This window comes from Erithacus rubecula, assembly GCF_903797595.1.
Source record: "Erithacus rubecula genome assembly, chromosome: 4".
NCBI lineage: Eukaryota > Metazoa > Chordata > Aves > Passeriformes > Muscicapidae > Erithacus > Erithacus rubecula.
The window spans coordinates 15,366,076-15,386,355 of NC_136686.1; the positions used below are offsets into that span (position 1 = coordinate 15,366,076).

The 20,280-nt window shown below is 46.8% G+C and overlaps 1 protein-coding gene across 1 annotated transcript; it reads left to right on the forward strand.

Annotated features, from left to right (window-relative positions):
• Positions 1–616: 616 nt before the first annotated feature.
• SINHCAF (SIN3-HDAC complex associated factor) lies at positions 617–18,446 on the forward strand. Its single transcript, XM_079304099.1, has 6 exons — positions 617–739; positions 10,606–10,753; positions 12,380–12,479; positions 13,456–13,582; positions 14,888–15,038; positions 15,915–18,446. The coding sequence occupies exons 2-6, from the start codon at positions 10,626–10,628 to the stop codon at positions 16,075–16,077; spliced, it is 669 nt and encodes a 222-aa protein (XP_079160225.1). The 5' UTR covers positions 617–739; positions 10,606–10,625; the 3' UTR covers positions 16,078–18,446.
• The last annotated feature ends 1,834 nt before the right edge of the window (positions 18,447–20,280 follow it).

Genomic DNA, 20,280 nt, shown 5'->3' on the forward strand with positions numbered 1-20,280 from the left:
TTTGCGGGCTGTGCTGTGTGTGTTTGCGGGCTGTGCTGTGTGTGTTTGCGGGCTGTGCTGTGTGTGTTTGCGGGCTGTGCTGTGTGTGTTTGCGGGGCTGTGCTGTGTGTGTTTGCGGGCTGTGCTGTGTGTGTTTGCGGGCTGTGCTGTGTGTGTTTGCGGGGCTGTGCTGTGTGTGTTTGCGGGGCTGTGCTGTGTGTGTTTGCGGGGCTGTGTGTGTTTGCGGGCTGTGCTGTGTGTGTTTGCGGGGCTGTGCTGTGTGTGTTTGCGGGGCTGTGCTGTGTGTGTTTGGGGGCTGTGCTGTGTGTGTTTGCGGGGCTGTGCTGTGTGTGTTTGCGGGCTGTGCTGTGTGTGTTTGCGGTCCCGCGGGGGCTGTTCCGGCGCCGGGCGGGGCGGCGCGAGGCAGGTGCGGGGGGCCGGGGCAGGGCAGGGGCGCGCGCCGCGTGCGTGAAGTCACCTCCGCCGTCACGGCGGCCCCGCCCCCTCGGCGCTTCCCGCGCGGCCCTTTCTGCCTTAAAAGGACAATGGGGCGCGCGCAGCCGGCGGGGCTCGATTGAAGAGAACGGGGCCGTGGGAACCGCGCCTGCGCAGAGCGGCCGGGGGGGCGGGCGCGGGGGGCGGGGCGTGCGGGGGCCGCGGGCTCGCGCGCCCGCCCGCGGCAGAGCGCGGGGAGCCGGGGAGCGCGCGCAGCGGCGGGAGCGCCGCGCACCGCACGGGTGTTGGTGGGCGCAGCTGGGCGGTGAGTGATGCCTTCCCCTTCTCCCGGGCGGGAGGGAACGGCGGGCTCCGGCTGAGTTCTGTGACTGCTTGTTTCTTGTTGTTCGGGGTCATTTTTTTGTTTTGTTCGCTCTTGGTGGGTTTCCTTTTTTTTTTTTTTTTTTTTTTTTTTTTTTCCCCTTCTTTTTCCAGCAGCTGGTGATTTCTGTTCATTCTAAGTTACTCCCCGGAGCTTGTCCGCAGTTTCGCAGCGGCAAAACGACTTTGCCGCTTTGAAACACTTTTGACACGCGTGTGACTTCTTGTGTGCGGCGTTTCCCCCGGCTTTTTCTTCGGTTAGTAGAGTTTTAAAGGATGTGCGAGCGGAGAGGAACGCCTCCCGCATTGTTGCGGACCCATCCTTAGAACTCTGACTTCTGCCTCCCCCCCCCCCCCCCCGCCCCCTATCCCAAAGTACGATTAAATCCCCACGTCTTTAGGAGAAAAGAGTAGTCAGGTCCCGATAATTTAACTGCAAAAGCAGTCCCAAGATGCGAAGCGGGTTTGGAAAACCGGGCTGCAGGGCGCCTTTCCCGGGCCGCGGCTGCCGTGGCTCGCCACGCGGGCGGCGTGGCCGCGCCGGTGCGGAGCGGGTGCCGCAGGTGCGGCCCCGGCGCGCCCCGCAGCGCACACCTGTAGCGCCCGCGCACAAGTTGGTGCCAGCGGCGTGGCGGAGGGGAGGGGGACCCGACCGTGCCCGCCATCCTTCCCTCCCTGTGTTTCACGTGGGGAGAGCGGGGCAGTTCTTATTGTTTCCAGTCATGATCAGTAACTGCGGGGGGGTGCGAGTCCGTGCACGCTGCAGAGGGGCAGAACGTGCGGCCGCGGGCTGGTGGCACACGTGCTGTCGGTCACACAGGTCGCGGCGTGGGGCCTTCCCCGTCCTGCCCCCGGCCCGGTGCGCGGCGTTGCCGGCGTGGGGACGGTGCGGCGGGCGCCGATGGCGTCCTGCTGCCGCAGCAGCTCGGTGCCAGTGCGAGCGGCTCCCGTTCCTGCCGGCGCCAAGAAGTTTTAACTCGGGGCTCCGGAGGGCTGTGCGGCGCGGGGCGGCCGGCGTGCCCCCGGCGCGGCACGTAGGCAGCGCCCGGCTGCAGGGAAAACAAAGGGCTCGCATGTGCTGCGGGCGGCGCGGCTCCCCGGCGCGCCGGGGGAAAGCGCTCGCCCGCGCCCGGCGGGGGCCCGGCCCCGGGGTGGCGGGTGGCGGTGGGGTGACACTTGTCGTGCGCGGGACGGTGTTTTTAAGGGGCTGCCTGCCGGTTTTGGAGGAGTTTGGAGAGGCGGCGAAACTTTGGATGCGCACGCGGTCCGCACGGCGCGGCGCTGCGCGCACGGCGCTGGGACGGGCGGGCCCCGCCGGCCGCCCCGGGGCTGCGCGGGGTCCGGGGGTCCGCGGCGCCCCCGCCGCGGCGTGCCCGCCTTGCCGGGAGGTCTGCGACGGCCCTTTGAAGTGAAACTGTTGCCATGTTTGAATTACGTCAGGCCCGAGCCATGAGGAACCGGCGCGGGGCGGGGGAGAAGAACCGGGGGGGGTCGGGGCACGGCCGTCACGGCGCCGGAGCGGGGGTCGGGGTGCTCGGCGGTGCGGCCGCGGCTCCATCCCCGCTTCCCGCCGCTCCCCCCGCGCCGGATGGGGTGGCCGCTCCGCGACCGCGTGGTGGGGCGGTGTTTGCAGCGCGGGGGCCGCCTCGCAGCGCCCACCTCCGCGCTCGGGGCTTTCCTCCCTGGCGAGCCGCCTTCCCTTTCCTGCGCTCCTCTAATTTATTTTTGATTTTACGCGTCTTTCGGCGAGTTGAGCGCTTGGCAGCCCCGCGCAGGGCGGGGGGGCTGCGGCCAGCCGCGTGTGCGCTCCCGCGGCTCCACCTGACCGGCGGGGCCGCCCGGGAAAGTAGGTCGTGTGCCCCGGGGGGGTCTTTGTTCCCGGCTCCGGCCGCCGGCGCTAACGGGGGGAGCGGGGCCGTGCCCGGGGCCACGCGGTGCCCGGCGCGACCGAGCTCTGCCTTTTCGGGTGGTTTTTAGCGCTGTTTTTTAGGGTTCGCTGTTTTTTTTTGTTTTGTTTCAAAGTTGCAGTCTTGCACCAGGGAAGTTCTCCCCGTTGCGTTCTCACTTTGGTGAAATAAAAGTTGTCGTCTCCTCTCGAATCCCACTGTCCGGATGCGTGTAGCTGAAGGGATTTAAAGGGACCTGCCAAACCTGTTGTTTACTCGGGCTGTGCCCGCACGCAGCGAACGGGGCTGAATCCCGCCTGCCCCGGAGCCCCCCCAGCGGCGCTTTCCTGGCGGGAACGGCCCCGGTTCATCCCACAAAGAGCCTTGTCCGCGGCTGATGGCCCGTCCTTCTGACCTAAATTATTCAATGAACATTACAATTGCAAAAATCTCGGGAGCTGCCCCCCGGCGCGGTGGCTGTGCAGGCAGCCGGTGCAGGATGCTGCCCCTCTGTGCCCTGAACACGTGTCCGGGCCCTGCCGCCGTCCCCTCGTGGCTGGGGAGCGACAGGAGAGTGCCCAGCGTCCTGCACTGAGCCCTTTTTTACTTTGAGTTTTAATTTGGCGCTTAGGAAGGCGGTAGGCTGACAGCCGTGCACACAGCTGTTTCACTCTTTGGACAAGGCGGTGAGGTGGCTCCTCAGCACGCTCCTTTACTGCTGTGTGCTTGCTTCCAAAGCTGAGACTGTTCTGGCAGCCGTGTGCAGGGTGTGTGCACCCCCTTCTCACCAGACTCCACGCAGGCAGATCCACTGCGTAGTTTACAGCTTTTTAAAATAAGAGATTGCACAGACTCTGCACCATAGGGACAGACAGTGAACTGCAAACCTTTCTGCTGCGGCCAGTGGACACTCCTTTGGCACACAGGTGAACTCTAGGTTTCTTGGGATCTGTGGTCCCTGGTAGAGAAGCAGCTGCAAGTAACATGTCGGGATTTTTGAACACACCCACAGGCATGCAGCATCCAGCTCCCACTGAAAGTAGGTGGGATTGAGTGCCAGAGCCGCTGGGAAAAATTCCTCCTCACTTCATTCTCGAAAAGGAGCTAATTGCCTATGTATTCAGTTTTCCTTTAAGAAGTAACTATCACTGACTTCTTTGTAGAAGATGCTAATAAATTCACAGAGGTTAAAAATAAAGTAAAAACGGTGACGGTTTTTTGTCTCACTCATGCTGAACAGCTCTCTCTGTGCTAGCTAACTCTGCTTTACATTGATTCTTAACACCTGATGCCTTGTACCTCTTTCATAATGACATGAACTACATCCACAGGGTCCTACTTGACAATCAGCTTCATTCTTGCACCCCCTGTAGCACTTGCTTTTTAACACAAAGAAGAAACCAGTGAGCTGGGACTTGAAAATTGCCTGAGCAGGACTCCATTTCACAACTCAAGCCTTTGCATTTCTGTAGAATGTGCTGGGTCCAAAGTCCCAGTGACATGGCCAGTAATGCTGCTTAAGGACTTGGAAATTATGAACTCACTCCAGCTGTTCTGCCAAATAATTAACTGCTCCTTCTGTCTTAATCGCCATCCAGGTACATTATCCTCTTTAAAAACAACATGAAAGAACCCAGCCAAAAAACACAAACCAAAACAGTTCCGTGTCTCATGATCTCGAGTGGCTGTGATGGTTTTTCAGTAGCAGGTGCTTGCAGACAGCATTGTAATACAGCTGTGGTGGCTGCACTCAGATAAGCATCACAGACTGAGCTCCAGCACATTTGGGAACATCCCAGTTTTCCTTGCTGGGCTCATGCTCAGCATGGTGTTAGTTATGCAACAGGAGTTTCAGGCAGGGAGAAGTCATCTTTCAAGATGGAATGTCTGCAGGTGGGACAGGTTTGGAATTTTTTTTTCCCCTTATGCAAATCTTGCTGATTATTGTTTTCATGCTTTGGCCTATCCCTTCTGGAGCATTAACCACATGGCAGTTCAGAGGAACACCCACGTGGCACAGCCTTTCAGTTCTCTAGCTTAAAAGAGATATGAACACCCTTCCCAGGGAAGATCCAACAGGTGAGTAGGCTTCTCTGGGATTTGACTGCTTCTGGAAATGAATCTAGGAACAGCTTGTTCCAGCCAGGAAGCCATGGAGACTCAAACATGGGAAAGAAATGTCCGATTTGATTTTTGATACGTGCTTAGTAGTTGCTGCTAGGTGCACTGGCTGTGCTGAGATTTCCTTTCAGCACTGAGCACACAACAGTAGCTGTGGACATTTACCAGCAAAAGAATGAGTTACTTTGTCAGGGGAAAGATTCCTGAGGATGTAGTTTTCACCATTTTCTGTTTTGCTCGGCTCATCAAGTGACAGCTCCACTACATGCTGTGACATTCAAATGTTCATGGGCTGTAATAGCCAAATACAGCTTTCCTCCTAGTAAAATTGTTTTGGGTGGAGAGAGGAAGGAAAGTAGAAGGAAAATCTGAGGATCTAGGGAACCAGAAGAGTGTACAGTATGCACAATTCCAAGGTTGTGGTTGTTGGTTATTAGTACCTCTGTTTTAAACTATAGGGAGAGATGACAGTAAAAAAATATTGTTGCAGATACTGAAGTTGCATTTTTCAGATGACTCCAATTAGATTGGTCTCTTAACATCCTTGGAGCATTCTGTCCTTGTGTGTGTTCAGATGTTCTTTTTTTGAGGGATCCAATTTTAACTTCTCTTCCAAGGGTTTTTTGCAGCAGCCTGTAAACTCAGGGGAGGTATGTTTATGTTGAGTCTCTGATACAGATCAGTTCCTCTGTTGATGTACAATTCTGTCTTACAGTTGATTTTCAGTAGAGGTATTGCAGTTTATTTCAGCAGAGGGACAGGCCCAAGAATTTATTGTGAGATGAGCAACTCTGTTTCTGGCGCCATAGACAGCTCTGGAAGCATTTTTCATGTGTGAGCATGTGCCTGGGTGTATGCTCTTGCAGATGTAAAAGTCAGAGCACCTATGTTCTTTCTATATTAAGGCATCTGTTTCATTCCCTTTAAAAAAAAGAAAGTTTAATTTTGGCTGTTTTTCTTAGTTCCAATGCAGGCATGACAGTTGTGAGATTTTTACTGACAGGAATTGGCTGCATCATCATATGTAGGATAGATGGTATTTTTCTTTAGCCCAGCTTTAGAGGGGCTGTGCCAAGGCTGTTGTGTACACAGAAAGGGAAATCAAATCGTTGTTCTCCTCTCTGACAAAGGTACTGGCAGTTCTGGCTTGCACAAAGGGTGAGTGATCCCCAGTCCGTGCGGAGATGGGAGGAGAGGAGGATACTGAGTATTTGGACTGGCATGCCTCTGCTCTCCCATAACTCCAGGGAATGTTTCTCTTTCGGCTTCGCAAGAAGCAGGTGAGCATGTTCTTTCCCACTGGTAATTATGTTACAAAGGGAGACATGCCTGTCTTCTAGGAATTCCGTCCTTTCTGTTATAAAAGGTTTTCATTCTTCTTGGGTGATCAGAAAGAATGCAGAAGGAATCTGGAAAAGCAAATGAAAGTGGCTCAGCTTACTTTAAGATCTGAAAGAGTTCAGAAATTCTTCCCTAACTTGAAAACGTAATGAGTATCTAAAGCAATGCCTCCTTTTAATTTAGATCATCAAATTAAATTTTGCAAAGAAAACCAAGCACCAAATTCTTGTCCTGACAGGCAACAAAAACATGAAACCATTTTCACACACATGCTTCTTTGTACCAGCCTTTCACAAAGGTAATGAGCAGGGTGTGATATTTTTTTTATTTCCCATTACTTTTCTCTCCCTGACTTTACTGTTCTCTTTTGCAAGACAAGTTTCTATTTTTGATGCTGCTTTTTCAAAAGTGAGAGGGCAGAAGAATGGAGAGAGCATTTTCCTGGTGACTTTTCTGAGTCCATTCAAGTTGCTAAAGCAAGAGAACTTCAGGGAGCAGTGACTTCTGCAAGGAGAAGCTGAGGAGAGGGATAGCAGGGAGGGAGGAGGATCACTTTCCCCCTGGCTTGGGGGAATACTGCTTTCCAACTAGTGCAGATAAATCCTAATTCTGCAGAATGACAGATAACGCTCTGCTAAGATTTCTGATTCTTTTTTGGAGATCTGTCCCTTTCACTTCTGTGCAACTGCTGATGTGTTTTAATAACATGCTTAAATTTGGTAAATAATAACAAAATTCAATAGGGTTAATAACATACTTAGATTTGGCAGAATTATGTTGTGTAATGCTTTTAAACTTCTAAGCAAGTTTCTTAGTTTCTACTTGCCATCTTTTTTGTCTCTCCCAGATTTCACATGGTTAAAGTTCCAGTGCTAAGATTCAGGTGTTGGGTCTGCTGGCATCCTAACTCCCTGCTTCTAATTCAAGATCTAAATTGCAGAGCTTTCAAGTTAAACCTGTTAAAAGGCACAGTCGTATTTACTTCCAAGTCCACATTAGCTATTAAGCTCTCCAGCTGACAGAATATTTAGTGTATAATGGTCAAATGACAACTGTTTAGGTTTAAATGTGTAACTGGACTGATGCCTTCCATTTATAACTGCACTTGGATGCAGTTGTCAGACAAATCTGTTTAACTTGTGGTTTTGCTACTAGGTCTTCCCCATTCAGGCATGATGTGTGGTAATACCATTGCTGACCATTCATCAAGTGGGAAACAGATGGCACTAGTTTCCTTTCTAGTGAAGGATGGTATTGAAAGGCTGTTCCTTTGAGAATGGCAGCAAATGATGCAAGCCAAAATATTTTCAGAATATATGCGTTTTCTAGTCTTTGCCAGAATATTGATTGTAAAACATACATCTTATTCTACAGTGGTGTAAATACCAGCTGGTGACAGAGATCATCTTATCACTATCTGGATTGGTGGAAGAAACCAGGTTAGAAAGTAAACTACATTGTTGGTAGTTGTTTCTTGCCACGTAGCAGTTGAGATTTTCTTGCCACTTAAGTTTGGCAGCACTGATGAACTTTGTGTCTGCAATTAGTCTTTGACTTTCTAAAGAAAAGTACTAGACCACAGATTTAACATTGGAGTAGCCAAACAGCATCTAAAATTGCTGTTTGGAGGTCACAAATTCCCAAATGAACACGCTGTTGGATCTCCAGAGGCTTGTTGAGCAAGGTCCTCAAGAGCATCTCTTGAAGAGGCACATGGGGTGCTAAGAAACTAAATACACAAAGTGTTTGCTTAGCTACTTGGTTGTTTATTTTCTTGATAGGTCAGGAGTATTCTACCTGATTAGGCTGTGCATTCATTTGCTACACATCCAGCAGAGGCTGAGAGTAGTTCTGAGTTTAACCATCCCTCAGTGAGCCCATTCAAGCAGGTCACTACTTGGATACCTTATTTTACTTACTAGATCTACTCCTGGCATTCAGGACAGTGCTGTACTAATACAGGGAGCAGTGTATCTCCTAAAAAGCCTGGCACCATTTGGGATGACTTTGCTGGATATTTGCACAAGTTAACCTCGGGAGAATGTAGCTCTAGGTGAGCTCCTTGTGCTATAAATGTGAAGAAAGGAATTCAGCACTTCAAGCCTTCAGAAGCCTTCAGTGTATCTGAGACAGGAGGGAAGGAAAGTCTTATTCACTCCATCTCTCTCCTAGACCTGGAGGATCTCCTTGGCATTCAATTTGAGCAAGTCCCTTGCCATCAGCAGGCTCTATAAGGTCAAGACAAGCGTTATGGAGAGTTGAGTCTTCCTAAAAGTTGGTGCAGCAGTAACTGCAAAGAGCCACAACCTCAGTGAGCACCAAATGTCTTGTATATGCAAGACTGAAATGCAAACATGCATTCAGCTGGGAACGGGCTTGTTAATGAGTTTTGTGTCAGAGTATTAGCCAACAATATTGGATACATTTTTTATTTTCCTTTTCTTCTTGGGAACCTGGGAAACTACTTGTTTATTTTGCTGTGCTCCTGTATTCTTGGTCTTCCCCCCCTCAGTGGGGATGGGGCGATGTATTTTCACCTCTGCACAGGACTGTGGCTGGGCTTGGGAGGCTCCCTTGCTTTTGCTGGGGTCCTGCAGGAGTGCACAGGATCTTTCCCTGTTGCACACAATCTCCCTGTCAGTCAGGTGAGTGTGATGCTGGGCATGGTCCTTTTGTGGAAGCATGTTCCTGACCTCACCTGAACCTGCCTTTCAAAATATTTTATTGCCATAATGATGTGGCAAGTCCTGGCAGTGTAGATGGAAGATTTCAGATTATTCTCTGTACCACTGGAGGGTAAAAGGATTACAGCCCTTGCCTTTCTGAAGGGAAGGTTTGGGGACAGATGCCTATGCCAGAAACGTTAACCAGTAACCCGAGTTGGGTTGCTGGGACTTGGTGGTACCTGGGATTGAGAAGTGACTGAGACTTCCCCTTCACCACACTTACCTCACAAGTGATGGAGCTGCTCCTCTCCTGAAAGTCCTTCCTGAGCTGCTGGGTCATTCAGTAATTTTTTGTAGCTTCTTAATGAATTCAGCAGCTTGGCCTTTGTTAAGGAAAGAGGGGGGAAATGTTGTCTTATATTTGCATGGCTCCATGCAGTTTTCATTTTTTTAAAGCAGAATTCTTAGCAGTGGGAATCTCTTCTCCTGGAGCTTCCTGCAGCCAGAGGTCTGTCCCCTCTCTGGGCACTGGGAGCGTGGTGAGCAGCAGAGGTGGCTGCTCGCTCCTTGCAGCAGGTGGTGCAGGCAAACCTTGCACCAGGGTCTGTCCAAAAGAGAACAGTCTCTGCCTGTGTTGTGAGACAGATGCTGTGTGGCCTGTGAGGACTTGCTGTGTGTCTAGGCCCAGCGCCAGGGGAGCAGCAGATTTGCTCAGTTGTTGGTTTGGGTTTTTGAAGCGCTGTGGGAACCCTGTTTGCTCTGACAGCATCTTGTGCCATGTCAGACTGTGCCTAACAGGAGTGTGCACTGGGGAACAACTAAATTCGGGGAGAACTGCTTTGGTGAGGGGGTCAGCAAGTGTTAAAGGGGTCTTTGTCATGGTGACTGCAGTAACTAGCTTGAAAAGTTTCTGCCTGGAAAATGGCTCCACTGTGTGGTACCTGCTCTGATAGCAAATGCCAGCTGTGGTGTACCGAAAGGAATAGGCAGATCTCTGAGAGCAGAAGGGCATTCATGGCTTTCTGGGCTGGCACCAAGTGTGCAGAGCTGGTAGTTACAAAGCAGGAACTTCCCTGTACCCGGAGTTCCATCCCTATTGGCAGGGGATGTGTGGCAGCACATGTGAGATGTGCCCCAGGGTCCTGCTCCCTGCCCTTTCTTCCCTAGCTAGGTTTCCTTCCCATGGAAAGCAGGGTGGGGAGGGTGGGAGGCAAGAACAGAGCATGTGCTGACATGGAGCTGGGATGCTCACTGCAGTGCAGACAGGGCCATTGAGGGCTGGGTGGGACTCCACCCTGCTGTTTTTAGAGCAGCTTTTCAGGTATGTCTGCCCTACAGCCTGGGGGTATGACTGCAGCTCATTTAAAATGACTCCTACTCACTCTTAGCAAAGTTTGCCAGGGGTATTTCCAGCCAGCACCGGTGGTGGTGGTGATGAAGTAGTTCAGTGACCCGGAGTTCAGCTGCCAACTCCTTTTCCACGGGCAGGCTCACACAGCCTGTCCTGCAGCCTGTTGCTGCCACATGCACAGGACTTTCATTGGCCAGATTGGCTGCATTTACACATCTGAGTTGTGCTGTAGTAGATGTGCCCTTGGAGTACATTTGTGCAGTAAATGAGCTTGTTACAGGTCCTGCTGGGTATTAATATTCCAGCTGTTAATCATATAACTTTTTTAACAACTGCATTCTAGGTGCATCTGTTCTTTTGAGGCAACCTCTGCCCTAATCTAGCAGGTTTTTTCTTTCATTATCTCACAGTGATAATTAACACCAGTTTCTGTTTGTTTTCACAGGGTACAGCTGGGAGGAAAAGATGTTTGGCTTTCACAAACCGAAGATGTACCGGAGTATAGAGGGCTGCTGTATTTGCAGAGCTAAGTCTTCCAGTTCTCGTTTCACTGACAGCAAACGTTATGAAAAGGATTTCCAGAATTGTTTTGGGTAAGATTCCCATGTTAGTCAGCAGTTCTGGCATTGATCTCTAACCTGCAAACCTGATGTACTGTCCTTGCTCTGAAAGCCTGAAAGGGTTTAGCCTGAAAGATTAGGGGAGTGGTGGGAAAAGTCTGCCTTCAACTTCCTCACAGCTTTCCTGGGCAGGCCAGGAGGGGCTGGATCCTCTGCTGCAAATGGTACCATTTGGTTTTCAATCTGCTGTCACTGCCAGGGGGGAGCTGGTAATTCATAACAACAAAGGGTCAGGCTCGTGTCTCTCCCACCTCACAGCACGTGCAGGGATTTTAGATTTCTCTCAGACTGTGCATTTTGTGCTGGTTCCATAGAGGTGTAAATGCCCCCATAAAATAATGAGCTCTACGGATCCATGGGGGCTTTCTGTGGTTCTGAAGATTCAAGAATGTTAGATAAAATTTAATGGGTAAATATATAGCAGTTTCAGCAGAGTTTGTGCAGAGTACTGGGTTACAAATATTGGTGTCTTTGTTCAAATAGGACATAGCAATGTATTATTAAAACTTCTCATTGGAAAGTGATTAGGTTTCCAGATAGGTAATGTTACTTGAAAGCATTGGTAAATAAAACTATGAATACTAGAGATTTCTTGTACCATTTACTGTGATCTTTCTTTTTTTTTTTTTTAATACTTTTGAAGAGCTTTGAAATTTTGTATAAAATTCACAGATTTTCCCCACTTTTTCTAGAAACACTCCTTTCATGTAGTGAACTTTAGAGTGCTTGCTATTTACCTTGGATTTTTGTACATAAGTCTGGTGGTGACAGTTTTCCTTATCGTATTTCTTAACTACTGTCCTTGGCAGTCAAAGGCTGTGTGCAGATCATTGCTTTTTTTTTGGTGGTTGTTGTTTTTAACTGCAGTAAAGCAGCTTGCAGTTTACCAGGACCTTTGTTTTTGTGCTATCTGAAATATGTTTGCCAAGGTAAAAATGCAGACTAAACACTGGGCAAATAGTAATTTTCTGAACCTTCCTCAGAAATATATAAATGATCCAAAGTTTTCTTATTTAAATAGCTGAAAAATTCTATAGCATTTTCCTGTTATATTTCTTTTAGCATGGATTAGCATTAGAGATGATTCCTGAAGAAAACTTGTTAGGGGGAGTAAGTATTGCTGTCATTCCAGTGACTGCTGTTTCTGAAACCTTATCCTGTGCTCATGGGGGAGTGTGTTAGGTGATGTTTGTTACTCATCCTTGAAGTTCTGTGAGAAAGTTAAGACCTGAGTAAGCTTTTGATGTTTGTTCCCAAGTGTGCGTTTGAATAACATGATTATTCCTCCTGCTCCTAACTAACCAATCCACTGCAATTTTGTCTTTGTTTCGAGGGAAAAAATTTCTAAAACCTGCAGGTGATGGGACTGTTGTTTTCAGTGACCCTCTGGAGGCAGATTGTGACACCTTTTATTTCTGTGTGGAAGAGTGCTTTCTCAAAGTGAGACCTGATGCTGTTTGAGCATCCCAGATGAATTGTAGTTCCAGAAAAACAGAATTTCAGAGACTTTCTTATTCATCAATTTTTATACTTCTTGCTGTTACCAAATGGAGATGTGCTTTTATTAACTTAAATGACCTTTGCTTCTGTTTTTACCAGGCTCCATGAGGCTCGCTCAGGAGATATTTGCAATGCCTGTGTTCTTCTGGTGAAAAGATGGAAAAAATTACCAGCAGGATCCAAAAAAAACTGGAATCACGTTAGTAGTTTATTTCTCTTCTGCCCCAAAACTAACTCTTTCTAGGAAGGGGAGGTGCTGGCAGGGGTTTGGGGTTTGCTCTTTTGCCCACACTCTCTCTTCCCACTTTAAGCATCTCTAAATCCTTCCTGGGGTATTTACTACTATGTGGCTCCTACCTGCTTATGTGCAGATTGTGATTATACTAGTCTGGACTGACTTACCTTGTAATTCCTTGTTTTCACACTCATAAGCTTGTCCAAAAGTGTCTTACAACATTAAAAAAAAAAAAAAAAAAAAAAAGAAAACAAAACAACAACAAAAAAAGCCCCAAAAACATTTCAAGTTGGGCCTTTATCCAAAATCTGTTGGGTTTTTTTTTTCCTCAGCAAAGTGACTTGCTCAAACAACACATAAATCAATCTCATTTCATCAGATAATTACAGTGACTAATATCTTGCAGCTATTTTCACTCATATATTCTGTTTTGATATGTTTAATTCAATTCAGGCCTGGGGCTGGGATGGTGATCAGGATTCTTTGTGTATATAATAATCTTTATCCAGGATGCCTTGATAGTAGTGGGATCTAGAACTATGGTTATTACTGCCACTAACTTTATTCAAAAGTGAAATTTACTATTAAAAAGAAATATCAAATAAAAAACTCCAGGGCAAATGCTTGGCAGACACCCTTAACTGGACCTGTAGCAGCTTAAATAATTATTTGGTTCTAAACTGAATGTGTCAAAAATGAGAAGTTGAAACAAATGTGCTTTTTAAACTAGTGTGCTGCGTTTTCCTGCAGACTCAGCCTCTTGCAGAGGCTGAGATTTAGTCAGATTTAAATGAAATGTAAAAGTGTCAGTGCACAGAACTGCCTGGGATTAATTGAGGGGGTTTTGTGCATCTTCAGCTAGGTCAGTACCTCTTTCTTGACTGGGGCAATATCTGGGCATGATGCACAAGTATTCAGACATGCTTTTTCTCTGTTCTAGGTGGTAGATGCCAGGGCTGGACCCAGCCTTAAAACAACATTGAAACCAAAGAAAATGAAAACTCTGTCTGGAAGCAGAATAAAGAGCAATCAAATCAGCAAACTGCAAAAGGAATTCAAGCGGCACAGTAAGTGGATCCAAAGAGATTTTGGTGATAAACTTCAGCCTCCCCCAACACAGCTCACTGTTCACTGGCCAGGCTGAGTCACCCTCTAGATTCGGTTGTGCACTCACACATTTGAGCTCTCCCTGTTTTCACAACCTCTCATCCTCTGAGAACTTGGGGAGGATGTGGAAGAGCTTGTATGCAGAGTGGGCTGCAAGACAGAGGTGGGGAAGTGACAAGAGGGCATGGGGAGCCTGGCTTGAAAGTGCAGGTAGCTTATGTCCCACACTGAAATGACATATCCCTGGAAAGAACATTCTGGGCAAAGATCTCACTGAAATGAAAGTGGGAAGAGGCTTCTCCCTGCTTTCAGTAAGGTGCTATAGCTGCTTTCAGCTCTCTTTCCCAAAAAAAAAATCACAGTCTTTTTTCTTCCATACATACTTTTTAACATAGATTTACCCCCCCACCCCCCCTTAAATTGCTGCCATGTTTCCTTATACCTTTCTCTGCCAGTGTCAGTGATTTCTTTCCTGGAGTTCTCCAAACAGATTTGGATTCATAGCTTTCCAACAAAACCATCTGCCAGTTATGCTATAAATGTGTGTCACTACTTAAGGCTTTTCTTCTAAAGCAAACCTTCCAGCTTCTTAACTGTTTCTGACTTAGTGTCTCTCTTTCACTTATCCTGCCTACTCAGAAGGAGAAGTCTCCAAAGAATCAGTAAGGGCCTGGCCCAGTGAGCTTTTATCTCCTCATTCAAGGCTGGTTAATCTCGTTGTGTTACTGTATCTGTTAGAGAGAACAGCTGAAAGGTGGCAGAGCAGACCCTGTTAAGGTCTGTCTGCACTGAGTCTGTAGTTCTGTAGTCAGTTGATCCAGCAAAAGCTCAGTACTACCCAACACATAATGAGGATATAGATACAGAGTGCGCTATTGGGAAGAGCTTTGCAGGACTTCACCTGAGAGGGTGAGTAAGAAAATGTACAGAGAAAGTCTGTGAGTGCAGATCTCCACTGTCGTGAGGGATCTCCCAGGGATTTTAGAGCATGGGTTATGTTTAAGAGCCAGAAACTGAAGCTTGATCCTGAACCTCTTTCCAATCCCTCATGTAAAAGGACTCCCTCCTCTTTGGAAGTCTGTTTCACAAATCCTGACACTCTCTGTATTGAAACAGGCAGGAGCAAGTGAAATAAATGGTTGTTGCTAGGTTTTTCTTGTTAATTAAAGCATGTCTGTGCCTCTGTTCCCAATGCACAAGTCAGGATGGGAGGGTAAGCTGTTGGATGCATGTCCTGATCCTTGCATTTCTTCTTTGCCCTGCAGATTCTGATGCCCACAGCACGACTTCGAGTGCCTCCCCAGCTCAGTCTCCCTGCTACAGCAACCAGTCAGACGATGGCTCTGACACAGAGCTGAGTGCTGGGGCCAGCAGAACACCAGTGTTCTCCTTCCTAGATCTCACTTACTGGAAAAGGTAAAAAGCAACAGAACATGCCCTCTGTGCAGGCAGCAAGCTCACTTTGCACACATGCTGCTTGATTCTGCCTTTTCATCTTACAATATATAGGATATCATTTAAGTCACAGGGCATTATACAACACCTGTCTGTCCATGCTTGGAAATAAATGCCTTGTATTTAAGACATTTTCCCCTATCTCCCTAAGCACTAAAACAGCTGCTGGAAAATATTTTTGCTGATTTTTGGGAATAGTAGATTATATTCCTGTCTGTCATTATCTTTTCTTAAAACTATGCCCTGTAGATATGTGTTGCTACAAACAAGAATGCTCTCAGTTTGCCAGCAAAACATAGCATTTGATTTTGTTGACCTGTGATGGTAGTCATTTGGAAAAAAAATAATGAAGTCCTAGAATGGGAGGAAAATCACAAGGTTTTCTGGGAGCTGACAAGCTTGTTATCTTTGATTGCATGTTGTGACACAGTAATCCCTTGTTTAGCTAATTGCTCAATTGAAACTGTTGTGACTTTGCTGCCTCCTCTCAAATAATATTTGCAAGTGCATTATAGCCAAGGCTAGTTCAGCCCAGATGGTTGTATCTGAAACTTCTCCAGGAAGCAAAGTGGGAGACTTGGTTTTGTATATTTTGGTTTATGTATGTTTGGGTTTTTTCTGTGTTTTTTTGGGGGTGGTTGTTGTTGTTTTGGTTTTTTTTCCCCTGGAAACCTCTTGTGGATTTAGACATAGGCCTGTTTTCTATTTGTGAGCAGTCTTTTTGCCTCTGGCCTCTGGGCTGGAGGCTCAGTAAAGTTGTGTCTGAGGTCAGAATTACTTTTTGCATGTTTGTGAATACTGTATATTTTAAAGATGAAGTATCTGTCTCTCTTCCAGGCAAAAGGTCTGCTGTGGAATTATTTACAAAGGGCGTTTTGGAGAAGTCCTCATAGACACTCATCTCTTCAAACCTTGTTGTAGCAATAAAAAATCTGCCACTGAAAAGCCAGAACAAGAAGGACCCCAGTCTCCAGCAATCTCCACCCAAGAGGAGTGGTGACTTCCTTGGGTAGCTGCAGAAGGTTATACTGATTCTCTTATTCTCTGGAAAAATACTAGAAAAGTGACTGTTCACTTTGGACACCTGCTATGCTGCCAAAAGACTATTCCCTAGAACTGTTTTGGGTTTTACTGCTACAATTCCACAAACTCAGAAGCCAGTTTGTATCCTTTCAGAAAGACTGTACATAATATTTAAGATGCTATGGAACACTTGGCAAAGCTGAATGCTGCTGCAAGGTTGTCTAATTTTTCCCCACAGTCCCCAAGTGAATATGAGGATGGGGTTTGTATATTAAAGTACATGTAGTTCATGTTTCTCTATTGAAAGAAGCAGTGGTTGTAAGGCTTTTGTTGTTTTTTACTTTCTTTAAAAGTTGGTTGGCAAATTTCCTAAATTCCCAAGAAAATATTTCATTCTTAGACATGTATGAGTCAATAAGATTAACTAATACATAGAAATGTTATAAGTCACCTCTCTAGTTATATAAATATCTATTTTTTAAGGTGTGGCGATTTCACCCTATACTACTGACAACAAAGACAAATATTTCATCCCTCCCATGTGACACAGACTGATCATCTGCAGACATCTCTACTTCAAGTGGTAGCTATCTGAGAAGGCCTCCAGCATAAAAGTGCCCTTGAGAAGGGGTGGGAGAGCTCTCCACATTTGCTAAAGATTGGTTTGCCTAAGCACTGAACACAGCAAAATGGGAGGTTATTTTGTTTTAAGCCAGCAGCCACCCTGGGTTTGGTGTAGTAACTCCTTGTGTTTGGACATGACCAAGAAACATCTTAATGCCCAAGTCATGTGCAGATGACAGCCAAAACTGAGTAACTGCTCTCTGTTGGTCCAGTGCAGCTGAAATGTGACCACAAACAAGAATCCTCCTGGTTTTGGACCTGACAAAGAACCAAACCCCTTGCTAAGCAAATCAGGCTCCAGTCCAGGGACATAATCTGGTTGCAGCCTGGGGTCTGGATTCACAATAACTGTTTTGAAACCTTTCCCTGCAGTGCTTCTCTGTGTTTGGGTTTTGTTGGTTTTTTTTTCCCGTTTGTTTGTTTAAGCAACTGCTAGATCAACGCTTTTGTGAACACTGAATCTGAAAAGTTCTGCTAAGAATGGTGCTGTGCTGTATCAAGGCAGCAGCTCTGTTTGCATTTGCAATCAAAGGATAATACTTTCTACACAGATTCCCAGACAAGCTCATGTGCAAATTGTTGTGACACGCCTTCAAACTCTACTTTGCCTGTAGGGTGGAAGCAGCCTCCTGGAAGGTTGTGCTGCAGTTCTAGCTCCCAGTTTTTTCACGTTCCTTTTATGAAGGTTTTACTTGTATGAGTTGGAAATTCTGCTTTTCATTTGGTTGGTTTTTTTCCAGGTTTTAGGGGGAGGGAGGACTTTTTTTTTTTTTTTTTTTTCTATTCCTCTTTTGGGATATCTTACAATGAATTGCTACATGGTGTGATTCTTGGGGTGTCCTGTGTAGGGCCAGGAGCTGGAGTTGATCCTGCTGATGGGTCCCTTCAGCTCAGCATATTCTATGATTCTAAGCTTTCCTTTTTTTGTGAGCCATTGGCATAATACTGTGGTGGGTAGGGTTTAGGACTGGATTTCCACGTAGTCTCAGTTCTTGAAACAGGAATACTTAGCAAATGGAAATATAGATGGGGTAAGATATGCAGATTTTAAGAGGAGCTTCTACCCTCAAAGCTTTTTTTTTCTTTCTTTTTTCCTTTCTGTTGGCTCAGCCAACCTCTGGAGAGAAAGAAAATCAGGGAAAACAGGGCTTTGACTTATCACAGCCTTACAGCTTAGAGCTTTCCTTGGACTCATTTTGCTTTTTCCTAAACTCTGAGGTTCTTAAGAGAGGACAAAACTGTTTACCTTGTTTTTGTTCTCAACCAAGTAATTCAGGTTGGAAAATACTTAAGCCCATTGAGTCCAGCCATAGATACAATAGATACTTGAGGCATAACCAGGTTGGTCATGTCTACTAAGGGCTTGAGCAAGAGTCCTCACTGTGTTTGCAGACGCCTATTTCATGTGATTTTGTGTTTTCAGCATCAGTAATTCTGTACACCAAGAAGGCTGCAGTGTTGGTGGTAGGACATGCTCTGATACGGATCATCTCTTCTGTATTTATTTATTTATTGCTAGATTTCAACCACCAACTGCTTCCCCTACTCCCTCCCACCTCTTCCATTCCTGGTAGTAAAGCAAAATGAGTAGTCATGCACTTTGTATTAATGTATTAGAAATCTATGGAACCTGTTTTGTACTTTTATACTGTTCAGACACTTGTAATCCAAACTTTGTTTTTACTAGGGTAATGAATAAATTTAGACTTATTTAGAAAATAAGCAACTTCTTCTGTATTTATTTCAGCTCTTTTCTTCTGTTAATTAGATATAATGTTGGACCCAGTCCAGGCAACCCATGTTTCTGTTTTAACAAGACCAAGCCTTTTTTTGAGTGGGGGGAAGTGAGGTAATTCCCTTCCTATTTAATTTGGAAAGAAGAGCAGAGCAAGGGAAGGAGGTGGTGTTTGTTGTCACAGACAGCTGTCTCAGGGCAGAATCACAGAGCTTTCCCCTGGCACTGTGTGTGTCAGGCATTCCTTTACTGGGAATGGGTGCTGCTGGCATTCTGTGTTCCCAAGGGGCTTGCTCTCTCTCTCTAGCTCACCAGCATTCATCACAGGCCAGCACTGAAGGGTTGGTGCTGACAGCATTTGGAAACATCCCTGTCCTGACCCAGTGGAGTTGGTGGAAGAGACTCATGCTCCTCTGGTGAAGCTGGAGCCTGGTGTGTTCCTTCCCACAGCAGGCACAGGCAGCTGGATGAGCTCCAGCACACTGGTGGGAGCAAGGTCTCTGCTAGGAGCTGTCAGTGAGTAACTGAGTTTAGAAGATAATGGGGAAAACATTGCAACCTTAAGCATGATGGTGCGTTGCAAGAGGCTATTTTAGACTGGTGGTTATGCTGATTTCTTCCTGCTGATGTGCTGGCTGTTTTCTTACAAACTGAGCACGATGATACTCAGAGATACATGTAGAAATAATTTCAGAGAGCTCTGCATAGACTGCCAGATTGTACAATAGCATCTGGTTTTGATGTATTTGCATTATGTGCTGAAGATGCCTAAACATACCTTGGACATAATTCATTTCACCTAAAATATAAAGTGTATGTAAAGTCACTGAAGAGAAGCAGATGCACCAAAAGGTGGTTTAAAACAGGGAATCTACTGTAGCCCATTATTTGCACCTTTCCACCCTGTTTCAAGCATTTAGTTCCCTTTCTCACTCTCTCTGACTGCTCCTGCACACCAGTGAGTACAGCTGCTGTCAGGGTAACCTCTGGGTGCTGAGGACATCTGTGTTGATGGATAGAGGGCTTTGTGGGGCAAAAAACCCCTTCAGAAAAATGGGAAACAAAATCTGGAAGCAAAATTCTGGGAGTAAAGCCCTCTTGTCCTGCACCTGGGTCAGCTGTTGCAATATCAAGTGTGTCATCTGCTAAAATACCTCACCATGCATGCATTATAAAGGAGTTTTACAGAGGATTGTGTTGAAAGATGAGAAAAGTGTGGCATGGGAGAAGAGGACATTTTGTTGTGGGTCACCAGTGGAGAGGGAGCAAATCCATGATTTCCAAAGTCTGAGCTGGGCATCCAGTGCTGCTGCTGGAGCATGCAATGGCAAATTCTGTTTGCTTTTGTGTGGTGCTGCATGAAGAGTGATTTTATTCTGATTTGTACAATTTTGAAGTCTCTGTGACTTACGTTTTGCTGACCAGGTCCTGCAAGTGTCAGCATCAGAGATAGACCTAACTCCTTTTTGGCTATAGTTTTCTCTCTCCTTCCCCTGGACATCTGTCCATGAGGAGGAAAGGGAGCACACATCCAGCTTCTGTACAGCTCTCCATTCTCAGACACTGGAAGTGGCACCAGGGAAATGCTGCTGGCTTCCTCCACAGAAACAGTCTACAGTAAAGGAACACAAAACTAGTGCTCCTTATCAGGATAACTGCGTGCTTATAAAGCTGTTGTGGAGCTATTAGGTCATGATGAGCATCATGCAGCTAACCCAGCCTTTTCAGGAAACCCAATTTTACATGGCATTTCTATTGAAAATTCCATGCTTGTGCTGCCTTGCAGCAGCTTTGAACTCCATTAACAGAGAACAGGTAAAT

Coding starts and splice junctions, on each gene's coding strand:
- SINHCAF (XM_079304099.1), top strand. CDS start 10,626: ATGTTTGGCTTTCACAAACCGAAGATGTACCGGAGTATAGAGGGCTGC. Junction 10,754..12,379: donor GATTTCCAGAATTGTTTTGG/GTAAGATTCCCA, acceptor TGTTTTTACCAG/GCTCCATGAGGCTCGCTCAG. Junction 12,480..13,455: donor CCAAAAAAAACTGGAATCAC/GTTAGTAGTTTA, acceptor TCTCTGTTCTAG/GTGGTAGATGCCAGGGCTGG.